This window comes from Marmota monax, unplaced genomic scaffold (genome assembly GCF_021218885.2).
Source record: "Marmota monax isolate L192 unplaced genomic scaffold, Marmota_monax_Labrador192_F-V1.1 WCK01_AAM20220418_F8-fsc00125, whole genome shotgun sequence".
In the NCBI taxonomy this organism is placed as follows: Eukaryota; Metazoa; Chordata; class Mammalia; order Rodentia; family Sciuridae; genus Marmota; species Marmota monax.
The window spans coordinates 12,433,263-12,445,657 of NW_026695235.1; the positions used below are offsets into that span (position 1 = coordinate 12,433,263).

Below are 12,395 nucleotides of genomic sequence, written 5' to 3' on the forward strand. Positions count from 1 at the left end.
CCAATCCCTGGGGCGGGTGACCTAGGCCGGCTCCGTCCTCTCCAGACTGGAGGCAAGGGCAGCCCGTCAGGTCACTGAGGTCGGCTCCGCCAGGCAGCGACCCGTGTGACGGCCACCCACGGGCTCACTCTCAGCCCTCAGATCTGCACCCTACCATGACGGCTGCTCTCATCTCCAACAAGCCCGAGTTCGTTAAGCTGTTCCTGGAGAACGGGGTGCGGCTGAAGGAGTTCGTCACCTGGGACACGCTGCTCTACCTGTACGAGAACCTGGAGCCCTCCTGCCTGTTCCACTGCAAGCTGCACAAGGTCCTGGCCGAGGAGCGCCTGGCCTGCGCGCCCGCCGCCCAGCTGCAGATGCACCACGTGGCCCAGGTGCTGCGGGAGCTCCTGGGGGACTCCACTCAGCCGCTGTACCCCAGGCCCCGGCACAGCGACCGGCCGCGGCTCTCGCTGCCCGTGCCTCACATCAAGCTCAACGTGAGTCCCGGTAACGCTGCGCCAGGCTCTGCCCCAGAGCTCTGGGTGTTGGCAGTTGGCTACACGGGTGGCCAGCGGGGGAAGGTGTGCGCGAACCTCAGAAATTAATGTTCCTACAGTCCTGAGGCCAGGAGTGCCAGGTCACAGTGCCCACGGGGCTGGGCGTCCCTTCCTGCTGCAGGTGGCTTCAGGTGGAGACAGGGAGGGTTGGGAGGGAGACACCCATCTCTGGTCTCTTCCTCTTATAAGGAAGCCAGTTCTGTTGAGTAGGGCCCCCTCGGGAATCTCGCTTTATGTCATTACCTTCTTAAAGGCCTTGTGTCCAAATCCCAAGGTCGGGTCGCACCCCAGGTTAGGGCTTCCACAGAGAATCTTAGGGGGCCCAGCAATGCTCTTAACGCCGCCTTCCTCGAAGTTCCAAGCGGTAGAGAAGGTTTCAGGGAGAGGCCAACTCTGCCGGAGCCCGGCCTGCTCCCCAGGTGCTCCTGGATTTCCTGCAGCTGGGTCAGGAACGTCCCACTGCGCCTGTGACACGTGGCCATGCACGTGGACCGCGGAAGGTGGTCTCGTCCAGTGCTGGGATGTGTTCTCTGCACGTGCGTGTGCTGTGCCTGGGCAGCGTCGGCTCCTGACTGCCCTGAGCTTTGCCAGGTGCCTGTGGAAGGAGTGACCTTTGACTCCTGAGTCGGGTGGATCATGTAGTCATTTTCCTGAGAATAGAATGTGCTTCGATTCCTGTTTTGAACCTCGGCCCAGCCGTAGCCGAGCTGTGCTACGAGGTGCTCTGTGCCCGTGTCCTCGGGCTCTTGCCGCACAGGGCACGCGCCTTGGGCTGCAGCTTTGTCTTGGGGCTGTGTTTGCTGTGTCCTGACATTGGCTCATGGTGGCTCTGTGGAAGCCACGGGTTTTCTTCCTCGGCTCTAGAGGCGCCTATGTGGCTGGAGCGAGGTCTTCCTCCCGGCGTGGAAGCCTCCCACGAGTGCGTGTGGCCCAGAGTCCTTTGTGAGGAGGTCTCACGACTCTCTCGGTTTCCTTCTGGCTGTGTCTTGGTCTGGATGCTCTGTCTCTTCTAAGATGGCACCTGGCTTTGTCTTCTGTCCACTAGGCGACTTTCTGCCTCCTCCAGGTTTGGCAACACACCGCTGGCCCGGGCGAGCCGCGGCTGACCTGGGGAGACGGGGCGGCTGCTTGGTCGCACAGACCCAGCTCTGCCCTTCTTGATGTGGGGATTGCCCTCCACCTCTGGGAGCTGTTTCCTGGCCATCTGAGAACATGACCATGGGGCTGGGAGTGGGTTCTGGTGCTGCTGAGTGGGCTCAGTGTCTGTGCTGTCACGTGCTGCTCAGATGGGACCCTCGCTGTCCCTGCCTGTCCTGAGTTCCTCTCTGCAGGAGACACCATGTGGGGTCCCCTCGCAGAGCTCACGGCCACAGTCCTGCTCGGGGACTGCAGGATTCACTCACTGAAAGAGCTAGGGTGCCATCAGATGGGCTTTGAGCTCATGGCACGTTACAAGGGTCTCAGAGTGTCCGTAAAGGAGACAGATGGGTACCCCCGTTCCAGAAGTTTCTCCATGTCTCTGGAATAGTGGCCCTCGAACTGCGGTGTGTGTAAGAATGACCTGGGCTGCTGAAAATGCAGGCTATGCTCTCAGTCTCTGGGACAGTGACCCTGAGGCCGGGACGGGGCAGGACGGGTGTTCCGACAGCCCTGGCTTCTGATGCCAGTGGGCCTCGGTGGGACCTGGGCTGTCCGCTGCCCCCAGGTGCAGGGAGTGAGCCTCCGGTCCCTCTACAAGCGCTCATCGGGCCATGTCACCTTCACCATGGACCCGGTTCGGGACCTTCTCATTTGGGCCATCGTCCAGAACCGCCGGGAGCTAGCGGGCATCATCTGGGCACAGGTAATAAGACTTGCTTCTTGGAACACAACTATAGGCTATTGACCAATGGAAGGAAGCCCAGTGCCCACAGCAAGTGGGGCCCCCCACAGCTGTGCAGGGAGGGCAGTGGGGTCTGGTCACAGCAGGACTTAGTGCCCTGTGTTGCAGAAACAAGAACTTTGCTCTAGGAAGGAAATCTTTTTATTTTATCATTTTTAAAAAATCCTTCCAATACTAAGGGACACAGCTTTTGGTAGATGAACGGATAGGGAGACTGTGGTGTATATACACAGTGGAACATTGCTCAGCGTTAAGAGAATAAAATCATGGCACTTGCAGGTAAATGGGTGAGTTGGAGAGTATCAGGCTAAGAGAAGAAGCCAAACCCCAAAAACCAAAGGCCGAGTGTTTTCTTTGATATGAGGATGTTGACTCATAATGGCGATGGGGGGGCTTGGGAGGAACGGAGGGACTCTAGATTGGGCAAAGGGAATGGACGGGATGGGAGGGGGCGTGGGGGTAGGAAAGACAGTGGAATGAGTCAGACATCATTACCCCAAGTCCATGTATGAAGACACGAATGGTGTGAAAATACTCTGTGTACAACCAGAGACTTGGAAAATTGTGCTGTGTGTGTGCAATGTGAAGTGAATTGCATTCTGCCCTCATATATAACAAACTAGAATAAATAAATGATTAAAAAAAGGCCTGCCAAGCAAACTTGTCATGTCCAGGGCCAAACTTGTCATGTCCAGGGCCAAGGCCTGTGGGAAGACTGTCCTTTGTGGCCCCTCCAGGTCCTCGTAGGCCAGGGTACGTGCCATGTCATCTGTCCACTAGGGTAGTGTAGGGCAAGCAGATGTCTCCGTGGTCGGTGTAGCAGGTGGCCATCAGCAGTGGTTGCAGGCCATTGTAACAGCCCACACTGTGCCTGGCTGTGCCTGGTCCTGGGCAGGGGTGGCCCTGGCTGGCTCCAGGCCTCACTGCTCCCCTGGTGTCCCCAGAGCCAGGACTGCATTGCCGCCGCCCTGGCGTGCAGTAAGATCCTCAAGGAGCTGTCCAAGGAGGAGGAGGACACAGATAGCTCGGAGGAGATGCTGGCCCTGGCGGACGAGTTTGAACACAGAGCCATCGGTGAGCGCTGAGGGACACTGGGCCCAGACCCTGGCTCACACACCTGCTGTCGCCCTGGGGTTCTTGCCTCTTGGCCTGGGTGTTTGGCGGCATCAGCTCCACCTGCCTGTTTTGCCCCCATGTGCAAAATCTCAGTCCAGGGTGCCCTCTGGAGGGCTGGCTTTGTGACTCTCCCCAAGGCTTGGTGACTGTCACCTGCTGTTCTGACTCAGATCTTCCTCTGCCCAGGGGTCTTCACCGAGTGCTACCGGAAGGATGAAGAGAGAGCCCAGAAGCTGCTCATCCGCGTGTCGGAGGCCTGGGGGAAGACCACCTGCCTGCAGCTGGCCCTGGAGGCCAAGGACATGAAGTTCGTCTCTCACGGCGGCATCCAGGTGACCGCTGAGGCCCGCCGGCAGTGCCTGGGTGCTCTGGGACGGTCACAGCCTCCAGGCCTCGGGAGGGACGGGGCAGGTCACTGCTGCTGCAGAGCAGGGCAGGGGCCACCAAGCCTGGCACAGGGCACGTCCCCAACTCTGGGGGCTCCTCCCAGCACAGCGTCAGGCTGTCCCCGCGTCCAGGCGGCTCCATGTGACCTGGGGAGGAGGAGTCCTGGCCCCACCCCCGGGGCTTAGAGGGCCAGCTGAGTCCCAGTGAGAGCCTGGGACTGAGGGGCCTGGGGACCTGCGGGGATGGCGCCCTCAGCTCTAGAAGGGAGGACAGACGGACGGGAGTCACAGGTGGACCCCCACTGGTGTGAGACCCACTGTCCTCCCCTTACCACTGTGGACCACCGCCCAGCTCTGCCCCTCTGGAGCCCGTCCTGCAAAGGCACCTGTCCTGTGCTGGCCACCTGCAGCGGGGGCTCAGAGCGCACCCTGGTGGTCACCGAGGGTGTGGTGTCACCCTTGGGTGGGATGAGAGGTGGGATCAGGCAGGCTGGGGTGCCCACCCACCCAAGACCCCCGCTGTCCACAGGCCTTCCTGACCAAGGTGTGGTGGGGCCAGCTCTGCGTGGACAACGGGCTGTGGCGGGTGATCCTGTGCATGCTGGCCTTCCCGCTGCTCTTCACTGGCCTCGTCTCCTTCAGGTGCAGCGGGGCCGCGGGCCTCGGGGCTGTGGGTGCTCCTGGGGGCCTGGGAGCAAGGGGCCTGGGTCCTGCCGCTGTGCCAGGGCCCTAGGGTGGTTGGGATGCACGTGGGCAGGAGGTGGAGGGAGGACCCACGGGCCCCACACCCACAGGCCCCTGCACCCATGGGCCCCCACACTCATGGGCCCCACACCCATGGCCCCCACACCCATGCCCCCCACACCCACGGACCCCCATACCCACACCCCTCACACCCACGGACCCCCCACATCCATGGACCTCCACACTCATGGGCCCCCGCACCCACGGACCCCCACACCCACGGACCACACACCCATGGCCCCCCACACCCATGGACCCCACACCCATGGCCCCCCACACCCATGGCCCCCCACATCCACGGACCCCCCACATCCATGGACCTCCACACTCATGGGCCCCCGCACCCATGGACCCCCACACCCACGGACCCCCACACCCACGGACCCCCCACATCCATGGACCTCCACACTCATGTGCCCCCGCACCCACGGACCCCCACACCCATGGGCCCCACACCCACACCCCCCACACCCACAGGCCCCACACCCACGGGCCCCCAAACCCACGGGCCCCCACACCCATGGGCCCCACACCCACACCCCCCACACCCACGCCCCCCACACCCATGCCCCCCACACCACGGACCCCCACACCACGGACCCCCACACCCACGCCCCCCACACCCACGGGCCCCACACCCACGGGCCCCCACACCCATGGCCCCTACACCCACGGGCCCCACACCCACGCCCCATACACCCACGGCCCCCACACCCACGGACCCCCACACCCACGGGTCCCCACACCCACGGGCTCCCACACCCACGGGCCCCACCCCCACGCCCCCGACACCCCCGAGTGCCACCCACCTGCCAGAGGTGGAGTGCTGGCCAGCCTGACCCACAGCCTTAGCTTCCTGGGGATGGGGAGGGTGGAGCACATCAAGGCCCCTGGCACCGACCTGAGCCAGTCCAGGTGGGCCACAGTGCCCCGAGGTGGAGAGCCTTCCTGTGCTGTGGGTGCACAGCCTGTTTGGGCGGAGTAGTCTCCAACCAGGAGGGGACAGTGGTGGCTGATGGTGGCTGCAGGTTCAGGCCTGGCCCAGCATCCCCTGTGGCCTCCTCAGAAGCAAGTGGCGTCCAGTTGAGCTCTCAGCCTGTTTTACTGGGAACTGGATGGGAGCCCAGGGACAGAGCTGGGGCCCCAGCCCGGGTGGCCATCTGGTCCCCCCTTATGGGGGCACCTGAGGTTGAGTGTCCACCCAGCACCAGGAGACTGCAGGTGGGCTCCACATCGGGCTGGGCTCATACTGCCCCCCAGTGGGAGTCACCGTGTCCGTGGCCCTGGGCAGATGTGGAGGGGTTGACCTTTGGGTCCTCACTGTGTTGGGCTGTGGGTCCGACCCCTTCTCCTGTGGCTGTGGGGGTGGGTCCTGGGTCCAGAGGGCCAGAAAGACCAAGGCTGGTTGTGAGGGTCTCTCCAGAACCGCCGTGTGACCTCTCATGCCAGGTGACACCCCCCAACACCTTCCACTCCTGGGTCACATCTCAGGGGAATGGGGCCCCCTGGTGGTAATGGGTGGGACTGTGGCACCCTCGGCCCCTCACGTGCGCCCTCTGGTGTCTGCTGCCGCACCTGCAGGGAGAAGAGGCTGCAGGCCCTCGGCGGCCCCGCCCGCGCCCGTGCCTTCTTCAACGCGCCCGTGGTCATCTTCCACCTGAACATCCTGTCCTACTTTGCCTTCCTGTGCCTCCTGGCCTACGTGCTCATGGTGGACTTCCAGCCCACGCCCTCCTGGTGCGAGTGCCTCATCTACCTCTGGCTCTTCTCCCTGGTGTGCGAGGAGACGCGGCAGGTGTGCCTGCCCTGCACTCTCAGAGTCCTCGGACCCCTCCCCATGGTGGCACACGGTGTCCGTCAGGCACTCCCTGCCTGGGAGACCCAGCCTGGCCGCTTTCTCACAGTGGACCCTTGGCCCATCCCTGAGGAGCCTCACCCGGCCCTTGGGAGCCAGTGGGGCCCTGGGCAGAGGAGGCACCCTGGTCGCCCAGCGGGGCCTGGCAGGGGGCACCCCACAGACATCCTCCTTCCTGGCACCAGAGGGGCTTTGGGTGGGTGTTTGGCTCTCACCCCTGAGAAGGGCGTGGCTGGGTGTGGGGTCCTGGGCCACTCAGGCTGCGTCACTTGTGGGAGCTGGGCTGGCTGAGTCCCCACCCTCCCGTTCTTCCCAGCCTAAGTGCAGATTCAAGCCCGCCGAGGGAAGGGCAGGGGGCCACCCCAGGACAGCCCTGCACCCAGACCTCCTGGGTCCTCCCTGTGCGGCTGTGCAGCACTTCATTCTCCCAGGAAGGACGTGTGACAACCCTCATGGGACAATGTCACCAGGGACACTCCCTGGGGCCTCAGTGCCCAGGGCTTTTACTGGGTGTCTGTCACAAAGACTGGTTGAGCACCCTTTTGGCTGACCTTGGCCCCTCCAGAGGTCAAGTGGCCCTGCACAGCCCACCTGCCCCTCGCCCCGTCTCACTGTTGGGCCACCTGGAGTGGCCCAAGCCCAGGTAATGAAGACGAGCTTGCCTGGCAGCACGTGCCCAGCTCTGCGCTCTGGGGCCATCTTCCAGGACTTCCTGAGTGCCTTTGGGCCCGGTCAGCGTGGAGAGTCCCCACTGCAGATCTAAGATGCCAGCACCTAGCGGCAGCAGGTCGATGGGCTGGGCTGATGTGTCCCTCAGGGCTGGGCTAGGCCCTATGGGAGAAGGTTCTGGTCAGCGTGACCTCTGGTTGCTGACCTTGCAGGCCTCGGAGAGAAGTCCTGCTTACCCTGGGTTAACATCCTGCCTGTTGGGGGTCCCTGGGGAGGAGCCAGCCCCAGGAAGGAAGCACAGGGCTGGACTGGGCAGGTCGGGAGGGTGCCGGGTCCTGCTTGGCCAGCCGTTTCTCCAAGTGCCTCCTTCTGCAGTCGGAATCTCTCCTCGAGGGGCCGGAGGTCTCCATGCTCCCCCAGCCCAGCCTGGCAGGGGGAGCCTCAGACAAGGAACGGGCTGTCCTCAGACCCGGGGAGGACATCTGCCACCGGGGGTGGGGCTCCTCCTGGGCAGCCACAGGGCTCCGGGCCCCCTCCTGGCCCCCTCCTGGCCCCCTCCACTCTGGGCTGCCTCAGAGAACAGGCCCAGTTGCTGCCAGAGCAGATCCCGGGGAGCTGCTGGCACGACACGCACACACGCACACACGTGTGCACAGGCACGCACGCGTCTCGCGGGCAGGTCACGGGCTGGAGGGAGGGCTCCAGCTGGCAGCAGAGCCTGGAGAGAACCCGCTGCCCATGCTGCCCGCTCTGCCCTGACCCGCTCCCCGCCCCTCTCACCGCCCACTGAGGAAGGGAGTGTGAGGTGCCCGTGTGACGTGGTGACGGCCTCTCGGCCTCTCCCGCAGCTCTTCTACGACCCTGACGAGTGCGGGCTGAGGAAGATGGCATCCTTGTACTTCAGCGACTTCTGGAACAAGCTGGACGTGGCTGCCATCCTGCTCTTCATAGTGGGGCTGACCTGCCGGTGAGCTGCCCCAGGCCCTCTGCCCTCCCTGTGTGGCGCCGTCATCCCCAGCAGCTCAGCCTCCGCCCAGGGCTTGGCTCTGCTCTGAGCCTCAGACCGCCATCGTCCCTGGGTGATGTGATGGTCCTGCTCTGTCTGCCCTCAGGGGTGTGGGGGAGCCCACCTTGGATGGCACCCACGGGCAGGGCCACCAACTGCAGCCAGGAGTGCCCCTCCCCAGACCCTCTGCTCCCCACCCCTCCTGCTGGGTCACTCTTAGCCCCTGTGGCCCTGGTCTGGGAGGCTGCGGCACCCTCTCTCCATGACAAGCATCCTGTTTCCCAGGACGTCCCCGCCTGGCTGCCCTGCTGAGGCTGGGCGTCTGGACCCTTCTGAAGAAGAGTCCCAGAGGCTCTGTCTTGACCTCGCCCTCGGGGCTCCCAGAGCCCCCAGTGCTAGACAGACCTAGGGGCAGGCTCTGGAGCCACAGTGGTCTGGGGAGCAGAGCCTGAGGCCAGTGTCCCTGCCCTACCCGGCTGCCAGGCTCATCCCGTCCACCCTGTACCCGGGACGCATCATCCTCTCTCTGGCCTTCATCATGTTCTGCCTCCGCCTGATGCACATTTTTACTGTCAGCAAGACCCTGGGGCCCAAGATAATCATCGTGAAGCGGATGGTAAGGGAGGGGCCGCCCGGCCTGGCCTTGCGCCCTGGGCTCCCAAACCCCTCATATCTCTGCCCCTGCGGCCCCCTCCTCCAGGTCGTCTCGGCTGCTCTTCCCGCCCTGCATTGGCTCCCACCCTGTTCCCCTGCGGTGCATCCCCCCGGGTCGGGGTTGTTGACCCCCTTGCCCCAGGGGCTCCCCCGTGGGGTTGGTGAGCTCTATGGGGATAAGGTGGCCCAGAGCTGCTGCCCGAGGAACCTGGCCTCCCGTGTCCACGCGTGGTGGAGGTGGTCTTCCGCCACGGCTGGGCACTGCGGGAAGCTCCCCGGGCAGGCCGAGGAGCACGGGCGCACGGCAGCTGGTGCCTGTCTCTGCAGATGAAGGACGTCTTCTTCTTCCTCTTCCTGCTGGCCGTGTGGGTGGTGTCCTTCGGGGTGGCCAAGCAGGCCATCCTCATCCACAACGAGAGCCGGGTGGACTGGATCTTCCGAGGGGTCGTCTACCACTCCTACCTCACCATCTTCGGCCAGATCCCGGCCTACATTGATGGTAGGCACTGGGCGCGGCTGGGCTAGGACACGGGAGGGACAGGGACGCTCAGGGGATGGGGAGGGCTGGGGCTCGTGCTCCGTCAGCAGCACATTGGCCCAATAGAGGCACAAGGGTGTCACCAGGGAGCCAGGGTGTGGGCGTCAGCCCCAGCCCCAGCCCCAGTGTTAAATGCCACCTGCTGCTCTGTCCCCCCACCCCAGGCAGAAGTCCCCCCGTCTGTAGAGTGGCTGCTGTTTTTAAACAGCGTCCTTACGCGTGAGCCACGTGCCAGCCACCTGCACCGCATCCGTGCCAACGGCTCTGAGCATTTTTAGAGCCTTCACGTCACCCAAGAGACGCCCCTCCCCGTGGGCAGTGGCCTCCCTTCCCCTCCCTGCAGCGTGGGGCAGTGTGGTCTGCTTCCTGTGGACCTGCGTCTGCCTCCCTGAGGTTTCTGTAAATAGGGAAATGGGTATGAAGGTGGCGTCTGGCTCCCTCCGCGGGACGCGGTGTGGCACTTCCTTTTATCGCTAGTGTATTGTGCAAGCTTTACACGGTTGCTGCTCACCCGTAGCCTGGTGAACACGGGGTTGCTGCTGCCATCTGGCTCCTATGAACAATGTGGCCGTGAACACTGATGGGAGTCCCTGTGGCCGCACTCCTCTGAGGGGACCAGGCCCCCATCTCTCGCCAGCACCCAGGACTGTCCTTGCTCATCATCGTCACAGTGGGTGGCCGCGGCAGCTTAGGAGGTCTTGACTGGCTTTCCCTTGGGCTCCGTGCCGAGCACCCCTTCCTTGGAGAACGGCTAGTCCTGCCCTTCGCCCACTTTCCCTCGGTTCTTTATTGTTTTTCTCTTGTTGAGAAGTGAGAATTGTGACACCAGACCCTCAGCACATAGAGGATTTGCATTCTGTCACCACATCTTTCACTTTCTTTAGGAAAACACTCTCTTTGAAGCATGCAAATCTTTGATTTGGAGAAGATCAACTGAACAATCTTTTTTTTTAACCATTTGTGCTTGTGGTCCCGTGTATGAAACCTGACCCACAGCCACGGAGATTTTTATGTCTGCTTTTCTTCTAAGACTTCTATAGCTTTGGCTCCTTCTTCAGTCCTTTGACCATTTAAATGACCTTGGTGGGTGCGTAGTGCCATTCTTTAGCGTGTGGGTGTTCAGCGGTCAGGGATTGCCTGCTCACAGGATGGTTCTTTCTCACTGAATTGTCTGCATCCTTGTTGAAAGCCTGTCGACTGAAGGTCAGAGCTGACTTCTGGATGCTCGGCTCTGCCCTGTCAGTCAGCACGCCAGTCCCTCAGCAGCCCCTCACTGTCCTGCTTACTGTAGCTTTGTAGTAAGTTTTGACATCGGGGGGGCCAGTACCCCAGCTTTGTTCCTCCTTTTACAGATTGCTTTGGCCTCTGGACCCGTGGGGTCCACACGAATTTTTGGACCAGCTCATCCATTTCTCTAAAAAAAAATCTGGAATTTGGATTGTTACACAGGATGTCTTTTCACTTATTAAGATTTTTAGTTTATTGCAACAACAGTCTGCGGTTTCAGTGTACAAGTCTTACGCTCCTTCTGTCAAATTTATTTCTAAGTATTTGATTTTCTCATGCTGTTGTTAATTTTTTTCTTTTAAAATCCTTTTCAACCAAATTGAATTCCCCCAGGGCCGGGACCCGTGTCTCACCATGACTGTGGCCTCAGAAGTGCCAGGTGGGGGGCTGGATCCTGACGCATGCCAACCTGGGGCATCTCTGGCTCTGGGCTAACCTTGGCATTCACGGGTCCTCCCTGAGGAGGATGCTTGGATGTGGATAGATGCGCTCATTGGACTTGTCCAGGCCTGAGTTGGCGCTGTGCTTACTGGGTGTTCGCGTGCCGGGCCTTGGGGCCCTTGGCGGTGCCTGGCTGCTGGGTGCCTTCCAGCCACACCTGTGACTCTGTGTTGTCCCTGACTTTCCCACCCCCTCCCAATGCCAGGCGTGAACTTCAACATGGACCAGTGCAGCCCCAATGGCACAGACCCCTACAAGCCCAAGTGCCCCGAGAGCGACGCAGCGGGACAGGCGCCGGCCTTCCCCGAGTGGCTGACGGTCCTCCTGCTGTGCCTCTACCTGCTCTTCACCAACATCCTGCTGCTCAACCTCCTCATCGCCATGTTCAAGTGAGTGCCAGTGGGCGGGCGCCGTGCCAGGGCCTCCTGGGCCCCACACTAGTCTGTGTCCTCTCAGAGGGCCACCCAGGATGCCTGTCCCACGGAGGCACCTCTAACATCCCAGGGCCACACGCATGGCCACAGCTCCCTGGTCACAGCATGCTGGCCTGTCCATGTCGCTGCTCCTGGGGCACCCAGAGCACACATGTGTCCTGCTCATCCTGGGGTGCTGACCATGCTGACCAGGCCACCTCAAGTCCGTAGCTCCACCTGGGAACATGTGGTGGCCACTGGCTGCTCAGGGCTGCCCCTTGTCCCCTGAGTGTCCTGCTGTGTCCTCACCTCCTGAGCGTGCTCCTGCGGCCCCTGCTGACCCCTCTGATGGTGTGTGCTGAGGCTTCCTTGAGACCCGTTCCCGGCACTGAGGTCCTGTGCGGACTGCCTGTCCACCTGTCAAGCTGACCCCCACACGTCTCCACATTTCACAGTGGTTTTGTGTGTCACCCACAGTCAGGTGTCAGCTCTTTGTGGGTAGCATCCCCGGGACCCACAGAGCAGAGGTGACCTGCAGCTCCCTAGGGAGCAGCTTGGATAGACCCCCACCCCAGGATGTCCCCATCTAACCTGAAGAAGCTGTGGCCATGAGGTGGTGAGGGGCCTTCGCAGACGGGATGCCGTCCAGGGTCCTGAGATGGGAGATGACCCCGGGTCACCTGGGTGGTCCCAACATAGCAGGTCGCAGGGGCCTCTGGACCATGGGAACGGCAAGGGACAGACCTTCCCCGGAGCCTGCAGGAGGAACAGCCCTGTGACGCACTATGGGTTTGTTTCCAGACACCAAGTTTGTGGCGACTTGTTATAGCAGCTATAGGAAGCTGATACAGTAGCTCTTGCTTCT

General features: G+C 62.2%; 1 protein-coding gene and 1 long non-coding RNA gene across 5 annotated transcripts in view; one reads left to right on the forward strand and one right to left on the reverse strand.

The window, feature by feature from the left end:
• Positions 1–12,395, forward strand: part of Trpm2 (transient receptor potential cation channel subfamily M member 2) — a 52,281-nt gene that overhangs the window by 24,124 nt on the left and 15,762 nt on the right. For 3 of the 4 annotated variants that reach the window (XR_009226240.1, XM_046438941.1, XM_046438944.2), the window contains 10 exons: positions 135–479; positions 2,245–2,382; positions 3,366–3,495; positions 3,724–3,869; positions 4,453–4,565; positions 6,249–6,462; positions 8,040–8,158; positions 8,681–8,813; positions 9,179–9,350; positions 11,323–11,506. Coding sequence is in view for 3 of the 4 variants with exons in the window: in XM_046438941.1 (XP_046294897.1) it covers positions 135–479; positions 2,245–2,382; positions 3,366–3,495; positions 3,724–3,869; positions 4,453–4,565; positions 6,249–6,462; positions 8,040–8,158; positions 8,681–8,813; positions 9,179–9,350; positions 11,323–11,506 (1,694 nt within the window). In the remaining variant the exon portion in view is untranslated. The remainder of the gene's footprint in view (positions 1–134; positions 480–2,244; positions 2,383–3,365; positions 3,496–3,723; positions 3,870–4,452; positions 4,566–6,248; positions 6,463–8,039; positions 8,159–8,680; positions 8,814–9,178; positions 9,351–11,322; positions 11,507–12,395) is intronic. The other variant, XM_046438942.2, reaches the window with a different exon arrangement.
• Positions 4,548–8,049, reverse strand: LOC124089098 (uncharacterized). Its single transcript, XR_006850606.2, has 3 exons — positions 7,428–8,049; positions 5,477–7,353; positions 4,548–4,652 (listed from the first exon to the last, which is right to left on the reverse strand). It is a non-coding gene; the product is annotated as an uncharacterized LOC124089098 (long non-coding RNA).